This window comes from Danio rerio, chromosome 9, assembly GCF_049306965.1.
Source record: "Danio rerio strain Tuebingen ecotype United States chromosome 9, GRCz12tu, whole genome shotgun sequence".
Lineage (NCBI taxonomy): Eukaryota > Metazoa > Chordata > Actinopteri > Cypriniformes > Danionidae > Danio > Danio rerio.
Window position 1 is genome coordinate 18011131 of NC_133184.1, and position 24381 is coordinate 18035511.

At 31.5% G+C, this 24381-nt stretch overlaps 1 protein-coding gene across 4 annotated transcripts in view; it reads left to right on the forward strand.

Moving 5' to 3' along the window:
* Nucleotides 1–7985: 7985 nt before the first annotated feature.
* Nucleotides 7986–24381, forward strand: part of epha3 (eph receptor A3) — a 165725-nt gene continuing 149329 nt past the window's right edge. For 3 of the 4 annotated variants that reach the window (XM_009304577.5, XM_073912301.1, XM_009304576.5), the window contains exons 1-2: nucleotides 8040–8182; nucleotides 16102–16166. In XM_009304577.5, the coding sequence (XP_009302852.2) occupies nucleotides 8098–8182; nucleotides 16102–16166 (150 nt within the window). In that variant the 5' untranslated portion in view covers nucleotides 8040–8097. 4 annotated transcript variants of the gene reach the window in all.

Below are 24381 nucleotides of genomic sequence, written 5' to 3' on the forward strand. Positions count from 1 at the left end.
TGCTTCATAAGTGATGACCCATTTCATGTGTACTTTTTGAACTATTTGTGCACTCATCTGAAGCAATGCAATGACCCAAATCCTGGCAGTTCAATGTTGATGAATAATGTGTACTCAGCTATTTGCAGGCTGTAGCAATAGCTCTCTGCAACTTGCCAATAGTATTTGTGGAAAGAATGCTAAACAAAGCATAACTACTCTGGGTATCATATTGCATGAATAATAAATCAATCTTAACATAAACAGCATAAATATTCCTCACCCGCATGCATGCAGTGACAACGTAAACACATATGTGGAGTTAGTATATACATACATAGTATATACATTTGCATTTTAGATTCATTATTTTTTACAGCCCAGATGATTCATGTAGCAAACTGACCAAATAATAGGGAAACTCATCCTCTGTGAAATGAGAGATAGGTGTGGCCTGAGGGAAAATCTACAGCCGACCAATTGCAATGCAACTGTTATGTTGGCTGGCATGACAGAGGTGCCATTCCAAACTCTGATTGGCATGATCCAGGAGCAGATGGTGGAGGGATGGAATCTAAAATTGGCACCCATAACACAACATGGCTCTTCGACAAAAACAGCAAAGTCTGTTAAAGTGTAAGACAAAAGACAAGCTTCATAGAGAATTGGGAAACTCTACAACTCGTGCCGGGCTGTTGTAGACATAAGCAGAATTGAAAATGATTATGGAATGTTTTTAATATTATGAGTTTGGCTCATTTAATATAATAATAAACTAGCTTTACAGCTGTTTGTGTATACAGTTCAACTGAAAATGATAAGCCCTCTTGTAAAATTTGATATTTGTATTATTTAAATATTTCTAAAGTGATTTGTAATTAAGCAGACACTTTCACAATATTTTTCTATTTTTTTCTGCAGAGAGTATAATTTATGTTAGTTAGACAAGAATAATTTTTTTTTAATTTGTAAAACCAATTTTAAAGACAAAATTAATAGTCCCCTTATACACAGTTGAAGTCAGAATTATTAGCCTCCCTGAATTATTAGCCCCCTGTTTTTTTCCCCAATTTTTGTTTAGCAAAGCAAGGAAATTTTTCCAGTATGTCTGATAATGTTTTTTCTTCTGGAGAAAGTCTTATTTGTTTTATTTCGGTTATAATAAAAGCAGTTTTAATTTTTTTAAAACAATTTTAAGGTAAAATTTATTAGCCTCTTTAAGCTATATTTTTTTTCGATAGTCTACAGAACAAACCATCATTATACAATAATCTCTTGCAGAAATGTATGGCTCTGCCATCTTCCTTCCTGCCTGTTTCTGCATTTTCTCATTGCGTGCATGATTCAATGTAGCTATAATCATTTTATTTCAGCTATTTATTTTTTAAAAGGAAATTAACTAAACTAAAAAGTAACTTGCATTACACTTTTTTAAAAAGTAACTCAAATAATATTACTTAATTTTGAAAAGTAATGATGCATTATTTTATTTGTTACTTAGAAAAGTAATATTATTACTTAACTTATATTACTTGTAATGTGTTAAGCTCAATACTGGTTTTCAGTAAATAATATTTACAATAATGTGATTTATATTTTTCAATTTTTCCAATGATGCATTAACTTAATTAAATAGATTATTCACCCAGAAAAGCCAACTTATTTATTTATTTATTTATTTATTTATTTATTTAGTTAGTTAGTTAGTTAGTTAGTTAGTTAGTTAGTTAGTTAGTTAGTTAGTTAGTTAGTTAGTTAGTTATTTTTGCCATCAAGTGTTTCCAAACCATTTGGTTCCAGACAAAATATCTTCATTTTAAACATAATAAAAAATGGTTACAGTTTTTCAAAGACAAACAGATATTAAAACAAGTGATAAAGGAGTCAATTAAGTTTTAGATTTTTGCTGAACTATCGCTTTAAAGTCTATTCTTGTTTGTTGTAATGTAAAACTAGGGCTGTTTTTTTTATTCATCAATAAAAAACGAAAAATGAAGCCCAGCTTACACAAAAAGCAGCAAAAACTTTGTTTAAATTGTACAAATATTTTAGTGTTTTTACTTAATTTTATCAAATACATTTAGCCTTGAAAGAACATGACTTTTTAAAAAAACATCTTTTAAAAATCAATAAAAACAACAAAATATTTTCACTTGTTATGACAATGTGATCAGACAATTAGAGGAAGTTTTAACTTATGAAGTGGTCTTTGGTTTTCCTGTTTAAGTTCTTTTGACTGAGCTAAGATCAGCAAAATGTATTGCGTTGAACTTTCACACGCAATAATAAGGGCCACACATGGCAGTTCGAGGCAGCATATGCCTCATACAAAACCTCAGCGGTACTGGGAAAACCAAATGTTGTTTCCCTATTTTTAATTGCTACTTTAGTTGATTTGTCTCTTTGTTTTGCTTTTCTTCTCTAAATCATGATCCAGACATGTTTACTTGTTAAACATACTGTTAAATCTAGGATTTGCTTCATGATGGTAAAACACTTTTGGAGCGGGAATCCGATTGAATTGACAAATTACTCTGCTGTGGGAATGTATTGCTGTAGGCTGCCTGAGCTTTTACTCAGGGTTGAAGTTGAGTTAAAAGTTTTTGCTGAAGACAGAAAGTCAGTCAGACAGTGATTATAAATTATGTGCTTTTATCCTGCCAAACGATTTGACATAGCTTCTAGGGAAAAAACAGAATGAAATGATCGAAGCAAGCCCAGTGCTGCGCAGAAATAAAATGAAAAGTGTTTCCTCAGTAGACAAGAAAGCTTCCCCTACTGCTATTAAAAATGATTGTACGTATTTGTTTTTGACAAAGTTTTTTTTTTTTTATCTTTAGCTAGGAACATATATATTTCAACATCTGCTTTCTCTGCTTTTGAAAAAGTGAAAAATGTTGTTCTTCCTCTTAAAGTATTTAAGTCACATTGTAATGTTAAATCAATACTCAGACTTGATTGCGGTGTCTGAGAGTTTTCCAAAAAATATTCAAAAGTACAGCTACAGTAAAGAATAAAAAATGACTATATTATAAAATGTTTACATAACGTTGACAGCTTATATCACATCCAGTGTGGAAAAGAGACCAGAGCGGAAAAATACTAAAATAGAAGTTAACAACAGAATGTATTATAATTGTCAGCAATTTGAATGACAGTCCGTTTATAAAACATTCCATTTTCTAATCTGATGTAATGCTTTTAAAAGTATTAAATTGCTTTGAAAAGTAAATGTTGTTGTTTTCCCAACAAGTAGGCAAGAATAAAATATTTATTTGGCAGTTTTTTTAATACTTGTTATACAGTAATTAGACATTAATCATCAATTGATCCAGATGTTAAAGTAGATTTTGTATGTTTTAAACTGGTCTACTGGTACATTACAAACTAAAATAAAAAAAAAAAACTAAATATATTTCACAGCTGAAATATTTTTTTTTCATTGCTATTAAGCGGCTCTATAATTCTTTCAAGCAATGATTGTTTCCATATGTACTCATGGGGCAGGCTTAATGATGTGCATTGGCATGATTTGTTTATTTATTTATTTATTTATTTTTATTAAAAATGCTGAGTATTAGTGTTAATATTATAAGACCTGTAAATAACTTAATAAATGTTTTTATAGATATACATATTTTATTCATCTTTTTTGGAGTACTTTAACAGCAAATTTGAAAAGTGATAAAAATGAATAAGTACACTTTTTTTTAATAAGCTTTGCAAACTTTTGAATTAATTTATTGAGCTCTAATATCAAGAAACATTGCAAAAATGTTAAGTTTAATTCCATAAATCTTTCCAAATCCTATTTCTGCACCTCCTGTGAGTGTTTTATTGTAGCTTAAGTGATGTTTATTTCCTTTCTAATAGTCTCTTGAAATTTGGTCCAGTCAGTTTATGTATGGTGCCTGTCCCAGGCTCGATCAGCCTCTACAGGCCGACTCTTCACTGCATTCAAATGGCTAATACAATCATGCAGACTGTGTGTATCTGTATGTAAAGTTGAAGTCAGAATTATTAGCCCCCCCCCCCCCCCCCCCCCCTGTTTATTTTTCCTCAATTTCTGTTTTACTGTTTTAATTTCAGTTTTTTTTTTCAACACATTTCTAAACATAATAGTTTTAAAAACTCATTTCTTATAACTGATTTATTTTATCTTTCCCATGACAGTACATAATATTTGACTAGATATTTTTCAAGACACTTCTGTACAGCTTAAAGTGACATTTAAAGGCTTAACTAGGTTAATTAGATTAACTAGGCAGGTTAGGGTTATTAAGGCAAGTTATTGTATAATGATGGTTTGCTCCATAGACTAGAACAATATAGCTTAAAAGGGGCTAATAATTTTGACCATAAAATGTTTTTTTTTTATTAAAAAGTGCTTTTTTTTCTAGTCAAAACTAAAAATAAATAAAAATAAAAATAAAAAATAAGACCTAAAAATATTATCAGACATGCTGTGAACATTTGCTTGTTCTGTTAAACATTTGGGAATTTGGGAAAGGAAATATTTAAAAAGAAAAAATAAATCTAAGTGGGGCTAATAATTCTGACTTATATAGAGAGATGAGAGAGAGGGGGTAGTTTTATAATGCTACTTATAGATATTTTTGCTTTATATTGATATTTTTGCTTATTCTAATGAAACTTTTGGCGGTTCATTCCACTGTGGTGACCCAAGATAATGAAGAGACTAAGCCAAAAAGAAAATAATTGAATGAATGAATGAATGAATGAATGAATGAATGAATGATGAAACTAGTTTTGTGAATTTAAAAAAAAAAGTTTTAAATATAATAGGCGCTTCATTCCTTTGTGGTGATCCCTGATGAATAAAGTGACTAAGCCGAAAAAGAAAATTAATGAATGAATAAATTTAATAGTAATGATGGATCTGGGAATATACACTGTTAAAAATTGTCCCGTTAAAAAACAGTAAAATACTGGCAGCTGCAGTTGCCAGCAATGTACTGTTATTTTACAGTATGTTGCTGTAAAAATACATGGACTACATTGATTTACACAATACTCAAGTGAACTCATTTTGCTCACTGAAAGCAACTGCCTCAACTTGGTCAACTGCTGAATGAGTTTATGAAGTAATGTGCTATATATGCTTAGAAGCATACTTATAATGATAACTTATTTTAGTTAATTAGAAAAGTTCGGTTTAACTCTAATGTCTTATTTTTCACAACAGCACACATACATGTAAATCTGGAATCACCAGAGAGATTCTGACTGCATCAGCCACTAAACAGCCGCTATCTTTAAATAGAGAAACATGCAGAATAACATCAGCAGTTCATTGTTCATCTTTAACTCATACACTAGCTCTACTCTCCTCCACAACGGTGACACACAGAAGAAATTAGCTTCAGGTTTTACAGTAAAATACTGTTTTTCCTTAATTTAACAGTAATCTACTGGCAGCTGTGGTTGCCAGCAATATACTGTTTTTTTACAGTCTACTTCCGTTGTGTAAATTAACAGTATATTACTGTTAAAATACATTTTTACACTGCGTTTTTACCTCTCACACCTTTAACCCTTTAAACCCCAGAGCCTATACTTCAGTTTTAATTGAAGTGTCCACACTACTGAGTGTTCAAGAAACATGGAGCAAAGCTGAAGTAAATTCATTAATTAACTGACTAATTAAATGATAATTGAGGATTAACGATGAACAAATGAAGAAATACTGAAGGGAAAAAACAAGAACAGAACATACAAAACTTTAGTCACAGCTTCATAATGAAATAACCTGAAGAACAACAAATGATTAAATCATTTAAATGATCAGCAGATGATTAAACAACTCTACAAACATCATCACCAGCTACGCTTATTACTTAATACATGTATTTTTGTATAACATCTACTAAAGTTCTTCTTGAGAAAAAGTTAAAGTTTTACGTCACCATCATGGAGAACAGAGTTTGCTTTAGTTGGGCTCTTAGCCCTGTCATTTTTAACATTTATTTATCTTGGCTGCTGCAATTGTTAAGAACTTTGTTTAAAAAGCTCCTTTGTTGAGGCAAGCCAGCCAAAAACCTAAATAAGATCTGGTGATGTTCATGTTGCTATTAAATGGCAGAGTCTGTTCTCATTTAGTATTATAAAATGTACTGCTCCTATTCAATGTTAAATCTATTGTTTTACATTATATGTATATATATTGCAATGATTTCTGGAAGTTTTTAAGAATATCTTGGATAATAACACTGCTCTATGGTGTAAATCGCACTCAAAGAGACATCAATAATCAGAATATGAACCTCAATAATGGTGACAATAAATTTAACAAAATTAACAGTTTAACTCACAAACAGGCAACTGAAAGTCTAAACATAAACAACAGCAGAATCAAACACAAATAAAGAAAACCGTTAGACCATTATACAACACTTATTTATACCGCAATGCATGCTGGGATATTTGTACACTGCCACTCCCAGCATGCATTGCAGCATGAAACATTTGAGATGTTACCATTGTTGAGATACAAGGTCAGATTCATGAGGTCTGGGTGTGTATTTGTCATAACTGAACTGTTTTTGTATGTTATTTCTTAACTGTTAAGTAATTTCAGAGGTATCTTTTCTGTTTCCACTTCTCATTAATTAAATTCATACCTGCAACTAAGCATAAAATCTATTGCATGAGGCTCTTCATCCAGATTTATACCAAAACATTTATCAGAACTAATTTCAGATAAATAGACTTCTCTATTTATTGACTTCCCAACTTTATTGCTATAGTAAAAACGTTTTGTAAACTCTGTATTATAGCAGTTGGAAAGTCTTCTTAAATGAGTTCAAGGGTGAAGAACCCAACTAAATCAGCCCCTCACTCCATTACGGTGACACAAAAAACACCTTAATTTCTGTTGGATCTCAATGAGAATTGTATGGACGTCAAATCAGTCAGTAATAAGTGTGTCTGCTGTTGTTTGTGGAGTTGTTTAATGATCCTCTGCTGAAACTGAAGGTGTTTTATTTTATTTTATTTTATTTTATTTAATGTTGTAACTCAAGTCACTGTTTGTGTTTCTTGTTTATTTTCTTCAGTAATTGTAATTATTAGCAGCAGGTGTTCATCAGTGTCTGAATTCACTCATTAGTGTTCATTAAAACTGTCAGGTGAACTATATTAGTTAACTAGTGTATGAAATAGTGAACAAGGACACAAAGCGTGATTTCAAACACAGACTTCAAAACATCGAATCTGAACTCACAGTTCACAGTTTTCTGCAGTTGGTTACTTTCTCGAAAACAAAAATGTTACCCAGAAAGCACTGTTTTTAACAGAATATTACTGTTTTAGTGAAAAAACATTATTTTATCGTAGAATCTGACCGTTTTTTAACAGCATTTTTTTACAGTGTAACAATATAACAATATAACAATATATATATATATATATATATATATATATATATATATATATATATATATATATATATATATATATATATTACTTTACTGCTTATGCCAACTAATGTTATATTTTGTTAGATAATATTCAATATGTCTACATTTTAAAACGTTGTAATAGTGTGCAGCAGTATTTTTTAACCAGCTTAATAAATTAGGTTCATGTTGTTATTTGCATTATTTGGCTACTTCCTATAAACACAGAACGATGCAAGTTTGACCATAACGTCTATTTGCCCAAACAAAGCAGCGTGTTTATATGTCGAGCTGCTGCATTCAGGCTTCCTCTAACAAATGGGTGAGCTTAGTGTTGCTTTTTTAAGCTAAGGAAGTGCATAAATACCTCTGTGTGACATATAGTAACTGGAATTTGATGAGCTGCCTCGAGTGTTTTTGTCTTCTCTTCAATTTCCGAGAGATGACATGACCTCTGTTGAACCTGCCGGTCTAATAAACGGCGCTGTCTGGTGTGTAGGACCCAGCGAAGAAGGGAAGCTCCCGGTGAGAACTGAGGAGAGAGCGAGAGAGGGAGAGAGAGACTCCTCCTCGTCTCCGGTGTCAAACTTGACATCAGCCTCAGAGCCGAGAATGGTAACTTGTGTCGGAACAGAAGCCCTCACATGAGTGGCATGCTTCATGGAGTTATGTACCTTGCGTTGCCCCCTGATCTGATATCATGGATTGCAAAACCTTAATACTTTTTCTTTTTTTCTTCACGCTTATTTCCAGCGCAGATTTCATTATTCATCCGTCCAATGAAGGTAAGATAACGTCTGGAGTGAGAGACATTACATGCTCATCAGTGCTTACTGTAGCGTCTAGTAGACTGTGCCCTTTATATATTAGTTGACTTGGGCTTTATTTGCATTTCTTTTTAACATTTTTATTCTTTTTTTTTTTAAATATGCGATTTGGGTGCAATTGGTATAGTTACCTGCTTTAGCCTACCTCCGACGCTCATTCAGTAAGCCGCGGCGAATTTGATAAAGGGTTAAACCTTCGCTCGTTTACTTTTTCAGACCAGCTGTTCCAAATGGACCGATTAATTCTGCGAATCAATATTTTCGCGTTTCTTCGCGAGACGCACTGGCTTGATTTTGCGAGAAATGGCTACAAATGCATCGCTGCAAATGCAACTTTTAGGACTGTTTTTATTGTTTGATAACGACACTCGTGTGCGTCGTGATGAGAGCATATTTTGAGACCATCGATCTGATGGGAAAGCACGGACGCGCACCGGCTGAGAAATCCAGTTTTAAAATCATTTAGGCTAAGCACAGCGCATAGTCTTTCTAAAGACTACACCATAGACTCTTTTTGAATTTGCTGCATTTTCACGTTTTTTTTAATGAATAGGCTACATTTCTTAAATGTGTTCTTCTCATACACTGACGAAATGTAACATGCACTTTAAGTGTGCGCGCTGCGTTTGTTTGCTACACTTGCATCTTGGTGTAATAGCCACGCAAAACTTAGTGATACTTCACTTCAAATAGTCTTCTGATAATTGGGTGCCTGCATGTAGCCAATCCACATGTTTATTTTTGTTTTATTCATTCATGTTTTGTACAAAAAACACTTTGATTTAACCTTAATTATAATTTAATAATAGTGTTTATATTGCCATAAGAAATTGACTATGAGTGGCTTCTTTTTTTTTTCTTCTCAAAAATAGAGTTTACCGACGTTGTTTAAAACTGTGCGTGTCAATTGCCGGTGACAAGATGAGTAGTTAACAAGGTTAGCATATTGGATTAAGCTTTTACAGATTATTTTATTTTATATTTTCAATTACATATAGCCGTATGGGATAATCTGATGAAGTACTTTAAAGGCCCAAACAAACTCATGAGATTTTAAAATAAAGTAATGAGATCAGGCTACAATCAAAAAGTGTCATAAAACAAAGTTGTGCGAAACTTTATATCTAAGCCTAAAATAATTAAAATAAAGTTTCTCCTTATTTAGTTTTTCTAACAAAGTTAGTATATTTCTTGTAGGCCTGTATTATTATTTTATATTATTATTATTATTATTTTTACATCTAAATCTTTATCTTGCTCTTTTGTGCGACGGGAATCGAGATATACACAGATCTTAAGAACGTAGGTTATACTTGTAGGTTAGATTTAAATTGATTTTATTTTCCTTCAAATGAAAGGGAACCCTGTTTGTCTACGCGTAGGATGTCAATAACAGCTTTGTTCACAGTGATTAGATTTGTCCCGTTCGGAACTGAAGTTTTTATAGTCGCTCGGGGAAATGTTTGACAATTTAAAAATCTTTGTATAGTAGGCTATCACCCTATGCGCTTACTGTACCTTATTCAGGCCTGTGCCCCAAGTGTTCTTATTAAAGGCCTAATTAGAAAAGGGAGAGCGATTTTCGCTCATCATACTCAACACTTGTTAAGTGAGGCAGAAAATTGAAAGTTTGTTAATATAACTTCTTATTATTCTGATGATATGCAAGGTTGTTTTGTATTGGAATATAAAGTTTTGCACAAGAGTGTCCAGACTGATCTGTGTAGAAAGATACGCATTGTTCAGGTTGTCACCTCAAGGGTATCTTTCTGATGTTTCAACTCTCTGTTCTGTAACGGAGCGGGTCTTTTCCCCCTCTCATTTTGTGATTTATGGGCTGTGAATTACCTTTTGCTCAAATAGTATCTAATGGGACGTGTTTTTCACCAGAGAGTGTCAGTATAGAGCCACATCCATTGAAATAATTTTGAGCAAAGTGTTTTATGCAGCTTGCAGTTCTTTTATCAACCCAAACGTCTTTTTATGACCCCCATTATGAATAGAATATTTAAAAGCAATATTATTTTTTTAATTAAGTAATATTGAACGTGTTAAGCAAGTTTTAAACAGTTCAATGACCTCCAATTACGGCCACAAACCGAAAAGCAATTTCAATCTGCGTCGATTGAATTGCGCTTCTTTATGGTGATCGTATGCGTTTTTATTAATGTTTATATCTAACAAAATTCTTAAGAAAATACAATTGCAGTCAGTCATTCAGAATAATATAAAAAAAAAAAAAACGGATGAGACTCATAAATCTTTTCAGAGAAATGTGATTCAAAGGTCATCAATGTGAAACAAGAATCAAAAGGACTTTCTCCCTTTTTCCAGAAAATAATTTGTAATATAGACATATTTTTCCCATTTATGTATTTTTTTATTTGTAATAAGCTAAAATTCATAACTTTCTTTTGCTCCAAAAAAACAAAGCCCGCATTCTTGACTTAGGACTTTTTAGATCCACTCGGACTGAAATTAGCCTATTTACTACATGGACCAAGCCCTTTACCCCTACATCAGGTTGTACAAAAAGAAGAATAATGATAAAAACTTTAAAGTAAAAAGCTTTATTGCATATAATGAATTTTAACAACCAAAATCTTAAAGGGCGCATTGCATTGCGACCTGATTTGTGTCGGTCCCCGTGTGTTGGCTCTTATATTATAAAATCGTTATTATTATTTATTTTTTAAGATGAAGGGAATAATTAATGCAAGCCTACTTTTCATTGTATTTTAATTAAGCATGATTTAGCATTGCACTTTATTTAAACCCGTTGTTATCAGGCTTGTTAATGTTTGGGACAATTCAAGAAATGAAAAGTACACTATACAACTAAAGACATATTATAATTATAATACATAAACATATTGCATAATAATATTAATAATAATAATAATAATAATAATAATAATAATAATAATAATAATAACAATAATAATATTAAGAAGAAGAAGAAGAAGGAGAAGCAAAAAGTTATTTTAATATTTTACTGATTAACTAAGCTTTGAATTGTATGTTAAATCTAAGGTAATTTGAGATATTTGTAAGATATTCTGTTAAATATACAAGCAGCATAGCAATTTATAATTGCATTTTGTTCTTAAAAGCTGCGTAAAAATACTTGAGGGCTTTTTAGTAGGCCTTGAGTTCTGTTGTAATAGAACAGATAAAAAATCATATATTTTTCTGTTTTCTTTCTGAACACATTGTTTCATTTATTTTTAATCCTGATATATATTTTTACCAGGATGTTTGTTTATTTATTTATTTATTTATTTATTTATTTATTTATTTATTTATTTATATATCTATTTATTATTGTCTTTTTTAATACTATAAATTATGCTAAGGTTTCTTGAAGTAAAAAAACGTTTGCTTATTAAAATGGCCTATCTTAAACTTTTTGTTTAAAGTTTTTAATAAATAGTGGTGAGTATCTTAATTAGCACAGTGTCTAAATTAATATTAAAACATACACACATAACAGGAAAACCAGCAAACTAATAGCTTCTTTTTTTTGTATCTAGGCATACTGCCTACTGAAACAGTTTTCTCTTTAAAGAAGCCAATTATAATTTTTGCTATTTTTGGGCTTAAACAAGTTAAGTTTGTGGTGGGTAAACTTTTGAAACCGATCTACCGATCTAATACATATGGTCCATTCTACCATCAGTACACTCACGGCAGACCGTTTTTCTGAGTATATGGGACCACGTTGACCACATCCTTACAGGATGATTTCAACAAAATAACAAAAAGTCTCATTGAAAAATCCCAGGAAATCTTCACAAAGCCGATCAGCTCCAAAATGAAGCATCTGCCAAAAACATAAATACAGATGTAAACAAATCATACAGCACAATTACGTTACTAGGGTTTCCATTTTCTAACTTGTGGCCAAAATGGCGCAGTATGCAAGCCACAATGCTCTGCTCGCTCAGACTATGTGATGGCAGCACAACATGGTGTGATGTCATGGTGCACTAGTTTCCAGTTGTGATGGCTGATGTTTTGCGAGTGATGTTACTTTTCAGATGTGTGGATTTCATAATTTTATTTAGTTGATTTGTTTTTACATATTCAAACAAATACAACATCGTCATTATGACAATTATGTTTAGGTCATTCTGATGGGTGGGTTTGAGTCGGTGGGTAGAAAAGCTGGGAGCAGGCAGACACCCTGAGACTCGACTAAATTATTCATATTGTCGAGGTTAATACTTCATTGCCATCTTGCCACTATGGGTGGAACTTTCGATCAGGCTGCAAGATCTAATTTTCCATTGCTTTTCAATTTTAAAAAAGTTCAAACTTTGTAATGAATTAGAAAAATATGAGTGCCAGATTTGACTGATGTAATAACCCTTTCTTAAAACTAATAACCACATTTTTTGGCTCATACGGTTCCCATAAGTCACAATAACTCCAATAAAGTATTGACTTCTTGTAAAAAATATTTCCGATGCACATTTGGGATTTCTCATGACTCTCATGGGCTTTCTATGAAGGTTGACCAGCTGCAAGGAAGGATATAGTGTGAGTTAGAAAAGGGATCATTGGAGCAGCAGCGGGTATTTTGGACACACATACTGAGGCCTCTCATTCTCACTTAAAAATCCTTTGAAAATAATCCCCAAGTCCGCCATGTGTCTTATACACCCACAGTCAGATTTTAATAAAGCCAGACATTAGCTCCTGTGCTCTCCGTGGACCTGATGTTTCCGAGGTGTTCAGACACCTGACTTTCATCTTAATTCAATAACAGATTTAATTAACTATCTGAGAGGTGAAAAGGATGGTGAGAAGAGAAGGCATTGTGTCATTTACAGGCCATATGGTTCTTGTATGCACATGCAAATCTTTTTTGTATGGTTTAATCCATGCCATGATCTCAGCTATGTTCAAGGTTAGTCGCTTTTATTTGCGAGCTCTCTGTATGACCTGATAGAAACACAGTAAATTTTAAGAGCTATAAGGAAATTGTATTGTAAATTGTAATTTTTAAACAAATTTCTTGACAAGCAAGGTCCAAGCAATGGCACTTTTCAGTGTATGTGGTGTAGCTACATTACATCTACAGTAATTTGATAATTTAATAATAATAATGTATAAAAGTTTTGCTACATTACAACGAAAACTAATAGTTTATTATCTATGTTTATTTTAGTTTATTTTTAAAAGGTAAAAAGGTTTTAAATGGTCCCGCAATGTAACTAATTAAATATTTAGTCTAGTCAGTATATATTGCGTGCATCTGTGTACAATAAGACATTTCAACTTAGCTATTGTATTTAAATGTACAGTAAACCCTATATCTCTATGTTAATGAATAAAAATAATTCAGCAGTTTTAACTAGCATATTTGATGAATACAGTATTATAATTAGTTCCAAACTCTCGTTTTCACCACTGTTAATGTGTTCGATCAATGTGCCATGTGCTGATGAAAGGAAAACAGTAGCTAGTAGTGCAGGGATGATACATTTGAGAGCCAGATGCCCCTTGGTGGCCTGTGGTTGGATTGCTAGATTATTGTCTCGCTCCTGTATCGATTTAGCTATTTTGTCTGGTGTGGTGTGGTTTGGTTGGATGTGTTGGCCGTAGATCAGCTGTTCATAAGCAGTTCTTTGTTTTGTGCTTAGACATGTTGATGCTACACTCGTCTGAAAATGACGTCGGCTGTGATTTCCTTTTCTTACAGCTGCAGAATTTGCCTCACCCATGTAGCTATCTAATTTTATGGTCTCAAATTTCCCTGGTCGGCTCAATTTGAGATGCCGGCTCGGCTCATTGAGAAATTTAAATTGGAACCAACGGAGCTGGATGTGAGCTGCCATTATCTGACATAAGCAGATAGCTTTATTATAGTTAATAGGGATCATCTACAATATGAGAATAGCCAGCTGTTTGGCTAGCACTCAGGTGGATTGCTGTTTTGCGTTGGAATTTGATAATGGGGTCTACAATTGACTCTTCTCATAGTCCATGATATTTACACTGGCAGCCATCATTATGGATGTACCTAAGCTAATTGCTTGCAATTTTAGATATCAACTATTGGATATGATCAATTAACCAATAAATCAATATGATTAGACAAGAAAATGAAGTAATAAAAAGTAATAAACATAAATGTACTATCTGGGCATTAGATGATTGGTTGAGTAAATGCCCAGATTATTCAAGGAAGTCTACCAAGACAAAGACAAAGCTCCAGAAGATGTTTTGGTTTTGACCAAAAAAAAAGTAACATGGAAAAGTAAAATATTTCATATTTGTAACTTTTTTGAATTGTGGAAAACAATACATGATCATATAATTTAAATGTAAAATTAATACAGAAACAAACTGAATTTAAAAACTGTAAAATAAATTTAATAGAAATTTAATAAATTTAATAGAATTTTTTGCTTCTAAATAAAAGCAAAATATTTTTAATAAAAAAAAAATCATGTAATTTCTTAAGATATATATTTTAAAAATCCAAGCCTTTTTTTTCAATTTTTTTGACTGATTTCTTACATTCGGAAGGCGTGCTGTCTCTGACGTGGACAGGATGTCAGGATTTGTGATAAGATAATAAATGTTGACTCCAAAGTATATGCTTCTAGGGACTTGTATCAAAGAAAAGTTTATGTCATCCATGTCCTTTATACCGTATGTCTATTTGTGGCCATTGCTGTAGGAAGAATGAGTGTCACAGCTATTAGGAGGGGCCGAAGACGCCATGCTGAGTGCCCCACATGTCAGCTGAGATTATGCGTTTACTGTACGCCGATGGAGGCTTTTGTTCTCTCTCTTTGTGCTTGTAGAAGCCTTACTCAATCAAACAGGAGCCGTTCTTATGAGAGCAGGAGACACTGAGATGTCAAGAGCTTGTCACGACCTTCTCTGCTGTAGCACGCCATGCAGGCAGCCAGGCATTTTTAATAATGCAGTAATATTTCTTTTCTGCTGCCTCCCATTGTTTTGTTTTCTTTTTCTGCTGTTTCTTAATCTTGCTTTTGCTTTTTGTTGTTTCTTTAATACGAAATTGATTAGATTTGAAAAGGGTTTGATAGTGTGTTTAATTTAACTGAAAATGTCTACACAAACAAGAATAAATATTAATTGCAAAAACAAATACAGATTATGCCATTAAACAATTTAAATCAAATAATAACATCTGAGGATTCCCAAATATATATATGAAAATATATATTTATATTGGATATAAAAAAAAGTAATAAAAAAAATTATGGAAAATATTATTATTATTATTATTATTATTATTATTATTATTATTATTATTTATTTATTTATTTATTTATTTATTTATTTATTTATTTATTTACTTATTTTTTATTCCGCTTTTTCAGCTTTATCAAAGTTATTAAAACATGTTAGCAAAATATATAATTTTCAAATGTATAACTTTTTTTGTCAGACGTAATCTTTTATCAGTACTTCTTTTTTCTTTTAGTTTTTCAACAATTCTGTTTGGGTTGTCAGATGAAAGAAACCATTCGTGATTTGTTCTTCTTGTTAAAGATGTCTATCAGTAAAATAATACTCTCACACACACAAGATTAACGATGGATCAGGAATCCACCAAGATCCCACCATGGACAGGGTAACAAGGCTAACTTTTCTCTGCCCGGTTAACGGCAAACTCAAAACTGCTCGTTTGAAGAATGAGTCGACTCTATTGTTTGTTTAATTGGATTGTGGCATAAGAGCAGCGCAGCTGAGTAAATACTGTGTTGATCGGGACGCTGCACACTGAGAGCTGTATCCCGGTCCGAGTGGTGTGTGTGTGGCGAGGGTGAAACCGGATCTAAAAAGGATAAATGCTTATTTGTTTCTCTCCCCTTCTCTATCCTTTTCTACAGTTAACCTATTGGACTCCAAAGCAAGCCAAGGAGAGCTGGGTTGGATATCATCCCCATCCCATGGGGTGAGTGTTGCAGAACCAATCCATATTTCTTAGCAGAATAGATGAGAATAGAGATTTCATGCTATGAGGTTGTTTGGGGAGACAAAAAAAGGCCAGATAAAAAAACAACAACATATTTTTTGGGCCATGTTTTCATTTTTATTTTGTTTGCGTGTGTGTATCCCCTAGTCTCTGTAATTCAAAACAACTTAAATTCTTACTTAATGAGGCGTTTTGAAATTTAAACTTACTTAGGGGTAGTGGTGGGGTAGGACTATATTATAGTTTTTACTGTATAAAATACAATACACCTATGGAATTTCTCTGTAAACCATGGATACAAGTATGTGTATGTGTAGTTTTTTTTTGCTGGAAAAAAAATGTTTTGGCAAAAAAACTAAACAGCTAGTTTTTAACATAAAATCTGAATTTAATGTCAACTTTAGCCTGTATTTTGTGTTATGTAACAAAACTAGACCTGTAAAAAAAATAATAATAATAAATAAATAAATCAAGTCTCTCAGGACTGCTGTTATAAATGTAAATTAGTAATTTGATGGCAAAGCAGAACTTTTTTAAGAATGCATAGATGTATGGATTCTTTTTTAAAATAATAAGAATAAGAAGTTTTTAAAATAATAATTATAAGATCTGTAAAACGTCAAAAAAAATAATGACAAAAAAAAGTCAATAACTAAAAGTACAATTACAATTCATTGAAAAAATGTTAAAACAATTGTTATTATTATTATTATTATTATTATTATTATTATTATTATTATTATTATTATTGTTATTATTATTATTATTATTATTATTATTATTATTATTATTATTATTATTATTATTATAAATGTATGCATTCTGAAAATAATAAGAATAAGACGTTTATTAAACAAATAATTCTTAATCCTATTATTTTCAACAGGAATAAAACAGCATACATATATAAAAAAGTTTCTGTAATAAACTTTATATGTATTTCTATAAAATCTGTTTCAATTCATCAAAAAAATTATATTCCGTTGACAAAATTAATCACAAAAATTGGATAACAAGAACCAATAATTGAGTGTCAATAATAATATATAGAGAAAGCATCATAATGGATTATGAAAGATTATGTGGCATTGAAGAAATTTTTAAGACAGTAATAAATTAAAACATATTAAAACCAATAACTAACAGTTATTTCAAAAATATTTTTAAAAAGTATTAAATAATTAAATAATAATAATAATAATAATAATAATAATATACATTAAAGACATAGTTTTTTTTTTACAGCACACCTTTTTTTTTTTTTTTGTCAAAACCTCAAGGTCGCAACTGTGTTTATTTTTTGCGCTGTACAGGTATTGGTCTCAAGGGCTACTCAGACCAAACCATTCTTTAAACTTTATTATGTGTTAAAATGACTTGCTGGCAGTTGCTAAATGTAATCCAGTAATTTGTTCCATATAGCTGCCAAACCTAGTTTCCCCTTGTTCTTTTTTACTGTTGGCACGATAAAACACAGGGAAGCTTTCTTTTCTTAGAAGCAGCGAAGAAAATGGAAAGTAAAAAACAAGAAAAACACAAAGCAAAAATAAAAGGGTCATTTGCATTTTAAATTAAGTGCTTTTTAATGTTTTGGGCGTTTATGTAAAATTGAGTAATTGCCCTAATTTGTTAGATTAATTTCTACGCGTTCATAAGTTCACCAGAGAAAACACCATTAATCTTTACAATAGGTCCAAAAGGTGATTTAAAAGGAAAAAGGAAATCCCTCACAGATATGTGCTCAATGCTCTGGGATTTATTAAGTTGATGTGCAGCCATTGTCACTACAACAGCGAAGATCGGGTTCTCAAGGTGAATTAACTCTAATTACTGAGGACTTTTCCCTAGTTTGGAGCGATAAGCATTTTGCCCTGAAAGCTATGCCCTCAAAAATGATTTCAAATAATGTGCCGCTGCAGCGCTGACACTGACGGATGGGCCGCCCGCCTTCTGCCAGTGTAAGCACAAATCGGCTCGGTTAAAGCAAATTAAGAGCTAAACCCATTGGACGTTCCCACTGCGGCCGCAGCTCAGATAAGTGCAGTAAATATAAATCGGCTCTGCACAGACAGCTTTTTAAACATGCAGTGCTGTTTATTATGGCCTTTCCAAATTGCATCAGGCCTCAGCCTGGGATTCATTACCCTAGGCAGTTGGATTATTCTTTTTACACCATGGCTATCTGTTCAAACTGCTACGATCTGTGGTGTTGCTTTGAAGACTCTGTACAATTGTTTCTTGAGTTAGTAAAAAAGCATCTGTGAAGGAGGTGTCAATTAAAGTTTCTTTAGTGTTTGTATTTTGGGGTTTGGAGTGCCTAATTTCTCCAAAGCTGTTTTAGCTCAGGAACAGATAGAAGTGCAAACGACTCTGGAACGTATGCGTTGACTTGGCATTAGCATGGTTTGTAATTCCATTTAAAGTATTTGAATGAAAAAAAAAAAAAAAAAACATTTCTCTCTCATAGAAGAAGTATTTCTGGCTATACTAGGGTGTGTTTCCCAAACAACGATGTAACTCATAGTACGGTGCATCGTTTGGGAAAAGAACAGTCACTCACTGTCTTTAAAAAAACGACTTAAAACTCAGCTTTTTAGTCTCCACTTTCCTTACTTATCTTCAATTCACTCTCTGACCCCTCCACTAACTACATTAATAAAAAAAAAAAAAAAATTTAAAATAAATAATTACTACTGTTTTGCTTCTTACACTTTCTTTGCATACCTGAAACTTGCCTATAGCACTTATTCATTGTTGCTTTTATAGTTGTGTAAACTGCTTCCTTGTCCTCATTTGTAAGTCGCTTTGTATAAAAGCGTCTGCTAAATGACTAAATGTAAATGTAAATGTAACAATGTAGTGACAAGTGTTTCCCAAAACTCGTAGTTTCTCTGTCACTGATCCATTGTTTGAACCTGTAGTTTTGATGTAAAATGCCCATAATTATGCTCTTAACAAGGTGGTAACAACTTCTTAAAACAAGAACCCCATAATATCATTGTGCAAATTATGTTGTTTTATATGCACATGCATTAAAAAAAATCCAATATTAGTTTTGGTAAAAACATGAACTAATTTTCCATATTAATTGAAATATGTAAATGGCACATATAAGGCCTAAATATTATTGAGAACATTGCATATTCTTTTCTAAAACATAAAATCACTCACAAATATCATATATAAATCATATAATTGAATAAATAACGAGGCTGTTTATTAAGAAATAAAATTTAATATGTAATATTTATTAGGAAATGAAAAAAAATCCTAGTTAATAATAATATTAATGATGATGATGATGATGATAATAAAGTTTTATTAATATTATTATTATTATTATTAATATTCTTCTTCTTCTTCTTCTTCTTATTATTATTATTATTATTATTATTATTATTATTATTATTATTATTATTATTATTAAGTATATTATTGCTTATTTATGTTTTTTTTTTTCTACGTTTACAATTTGATACATGCAAACCACTGCATATGTTTTGTTTTCACAAGCTTTGGAGACCAAACGTAAATTCTACTTTTAAATAATATGTCACCTATAGCTTTCGTCATGAACCACGGATTTGTGTAACAATGACATGCACTTCGAAGGAAACACAATTGTAAACATGAAGATCGCTAAAATGGACACTGTAAAAATACTTTGAAAGCAAATTACACCTAAAAGAGATGGCTTTAATGTTTTTTTGTTTTTGATAATTCCAAGTTTAACTGTTAGAATGTTCTAAACAAATAGGGCATATAGGGGATATTTGTTTGTTTGTTACGCAGTTTGTTACGCAGATTGCGAATGTTCGTTTGAACGATGGATTTTATGTGCCAAACAAGAAGCTATGTTTGTAACGACAGAATTTACGACCTTAGTTGGCTAACAATGGTTTTCAGAAATACACCCATGTTTAGTAGGCCAGGAATACAAATATTTTAAGCAGCAGAAATATATATTTTTTTTCCTTTGGGCTTTGGGCTGACCCATTGTTGAAAGTGTAATTGTAAAAAATGCATACAAATATATTTTTAATTTTTAAGCTGCTTTAGATTGTTGAAAGTGTATTTGTAAAAAAAATAATGCATACAAATATATTTGTGCTGGTTAATTGTCAAGCTGCTTTGAATTAAACTGAACAGCTTTTCTCTGAAATGGTACAATGCCGTTGTTTTTAAATGTTCCTCCTCCTGTGTGTGCATGTTTGTGTCTTCATGTTTTTTTTTTTTTTTTTGGAACTTTAAAAAAAAAGAAATATTTTTTTAACAATTAATGATTAGTCATTATCAAGTTAAATTAAAATGAGCTAACGAAATTAAATACAAATAAAATATAAAACAAACTGTTTTGATTGAAACTATGCCCATGAACAGTCCTTCCTTGTCTTATTTTGGTCTCTGTAAAATCTAGAGGAGAAGCCAGAACATTTGTACCATCTTAGCATAATCGACTGAGACAAAATAGGCAGCAAACATGAAATTTTCATTAGGCATTGCTGAAGTCACACTCTGCCAACGCCCGCAGCGAAAGACAATATATCCAACATGATGCTGAAACTCATTTAGTTTCTCCCCCCGAAAAGAAACTGTGAAAGGTCTCCAGCTGTACAAAGTGCAAAGAAAAACCCCTCTATAAAGGTGGATTAACACGTCATATGGCCGCAACAGGGTGATTGGGCAGCGCACAATGTGTTATGATTCCTCTGTGGTAAAAGCTGTGATGAAAAGGTATTGACTGATAGGGTACAGTTGTTGCTGTGACCCAGTGCAGGAAATCTTAGATGGTGAAGCACTTGTCATTTCTAGTGTTTCGTACTATATGGTGGGAAATGGCTCACGTATAAACATCAGTCTTTTCCATTTGTCTGTTTGGAGTGATTTGTGCATTCATTCAGTTTGGTATCGGTATTACTTTGTAATCTAATATAGATGTGTTGGGTATACTGTGCATATCTGGAACATCGCTGGGTAAGCTGCCTTGAAACTTTAGCTTCTTAACGTATGAGCTACACATACAGTAAATGAATTTATTAAGCTATATTAGTGTGCACTACCTAAATAGAAATTAACTTAAATATATAGTGTGTCTAACAGATTTTTAAATATTTAGATTAGAAAAGAAAAAATAAACTGCATTTGCAGATAAAATTATAATAATGACATTTTTCTTCAATTTGATTGTTTATTTATTTATTTATTCATTTACAGTAGTTGATTGGTTATTATTTTTTATGACATTTACTGTTGGATTTGTAACATCCTGAATCACATATAAAGTTGATTAATGCAGTGTATCATTCACTTTTATATGTAAAGTTCATATTTTAGGTGACACAGTGGCTCAGTGATTAGCACTGTTGCCTCACAGTAAGAAGGTCACTGGTTCAAGTCTCGGCTGTGCCAGTTGGCACTTCTGTATGGAGTTTGCTTGTTCTCCCCATGTTCGCTGAGTATGAGTGTTTCCCAATACTGTGTTGTGGCTGGAAGGGCATCCATGGTGTATAACCTATGCTGGAATAGTTGGCGGCTCATTCTGCTGTGGCGACGTCTGAAATAGAGACTAAACTGAAGGAAAATGAATCAATGAGGTTCATATTTTAAACATTTTTATTATATTATCACTGTAATAACTATAATTTGTATGATGAGGTACAGTATGCTGGGTATATTGAAGTTTATTATTTTTTTAATGATCAGAAAGTTATTTATCAGTGAACATTTTGTTTTATAAATAAATAAAAATTGCTGTGCAACAATTTAATATACAGTTATGTTCAGAATTATTAGCCCTCCTGAATTATTAGCCCCCTTGTTTATTTATTTTGCCAATTTATGTATAATTAAGAGACAATTTTTTTCAACACATTTCTAAACGTAATAATTTTAATAACTCATTTCTAATAACTGATTTATGCCATGTAATAACTGATTTTTTGCCATGATGACAGTACATAATATGTTACTGCGTATTTTTCAAGACATTTCTATACAGCTTAAAGTGACAATTAAAGGCTTAATTAGGCTAATTAGGTTAACTTGGCAGGTTAGGGTAATTAGGTAAGTTATTATTTAACATCGGTTTGTTCTGTAGACTACCAAAAAAAAACAAAAAATTTTGCTTTAAGGGGCTAATAAAGGGGCTAATAATTTAATAATAAGACTTTCTTCAGAATAAAAAACATTATCAGACATACTGTGAAACTTTCCTTGATCTGTTAAACATCATTTAGGACATATATAAAAAAGAAAAAAAAATTCAAAGGGGGGCTAATAATTCTGACTTCAACTGTGCTTGTTTTTTATTTTATTTTATTTTATTTTATTTGTATAGTTTGCATAAATTTATAAAATGAAATGAACTTCCAAACTTAAGTAACTTGTTACTGGTAAAGCTACACTTTAGAAAGCACTTTAAAAAGTCTACATTTGAAACTGCACTTAATTTAATTGGTGCTATTTTGTTTTATTTAGTTAAGTTGCTTCCTAACACTGCACTCTCAAAAAAATGGCAACATGTTGTATCAAAGAAGGTACAACACATTGTCACTGGGGCAGTCCCTTTTTATGGAACAGGATTGTACCTTAAACAAAGAATCAAATTTGTACCATTGCAGTTTGTACTTTTAAGAAAATGATTTGTACCATGGGAAACCATACTATACCTTTGGTTTTTAAAACCTGCAAATACAATATTGTACCATCATCAAAGGTACAAATATGATCCATGAAGGTACCACTACAGTGACAAGACACTCTGTACCCTATCAGTGTCAAATGTGTTCTTTCAAGTCCTATTTTAAGGCATTTCGTTATATCCAAAATGTGTCAATTTAATTTTAGCAAATACAAAACATCAAATACATTTTTAAATTGTGTTTTTTAAAAAGTAGATTTTTGTATAAATGCACCTTTTCCAATTACATTAAATAATAAAAAGTACTTTAACATAAATCAAAAGATCTATTTTTTGCTTAACATTTCACAACATTTTTCACAAAAAAAAATGTTACAGAAATACATTCTCCCATGTACAATAAAAAACTTTTTTGTCCGATTTTCACACAATACCTTTGTAATTACTTAAAAGTAAATTTCATTTACTTAATTTTAAAATAGAAATATAATTATGCAAAAGTATTGTAACCAGATATGCACAATGTTTGATTAGTTTTATAATACAAAAATGTCTGCATAAACACTTTGCATATGCAGGACTTTTGCCAGCTCACGTACGTAGTGGAAAGCAAATGTCAAAAGGTGCGTATATTAATAATGACAATGTATTTATCAGAAAACGTTTACCAAACATGTATTAATAATGCCTTAAATAATTAGTTTACAATGCCTATACTTTTGTTTTACCAGTTTTATAGAAGTTAATAATTAAAATAATTAAAGTTTCTTTAAACATATGCTTTTGAATGATGATTTATGTTTTATATGGAACTTATTCATAAAATCACTTTTCCTTTCCAGGAATATTTATTTGAAAAAAATATAATAAAGGAATTGACCAACACTAATGCACCTTTTTTATGAGAACAGTTGTGAACCTTCATTTTCGTTGTACCATAAAAGGTGCAGAACAGTATCATAAGAAGTCTTTTCTGTACCATAAAGGTACAACTTTTACAAAGGTGCAAAACTGTTCCTTAAGGAACATTACTTGTACCACCGTGTACCTTTTTTTCAGAAAGTGTGTAGTGAAAAAAAAAATTGTCATAATTTACTCTCTCTTTATTTGTTTCAAGCCTGTTTGAGTATCTTTCTTCCATTGAATTCAAGCATATAAATTTTAAAGAAACTTGTAAACCTTTTGAATTCAATAATATTTGTTTTTGGTGGCATAGTAGTTATTATGTCAATCAATGGTTACAGGTTTTTAGCTTTTGAGTTCAACAGAAAAAAGAATCGTATAAATGTTTGAAAGCGCTTAAGGGTGAAAAAAATAGTAAGCGCTAACTAATTTTTTGTTGAACTATCACTTTAATTAATGTTAAATTAATTGAAAATGGTTTCCAAACTAGAAAAATAAATAAATAAATGCCTATTAACATCCAGCATTGGGTTATCTTTAGCTATTGATCGCACACTTCTCTGTCACATCCCTCAAGCTTAAAACAATGCTTAATTGTAGAGATATCAAGCCCTGAGAACATGATGATCTATTAGAACAAATGTGAGCAGC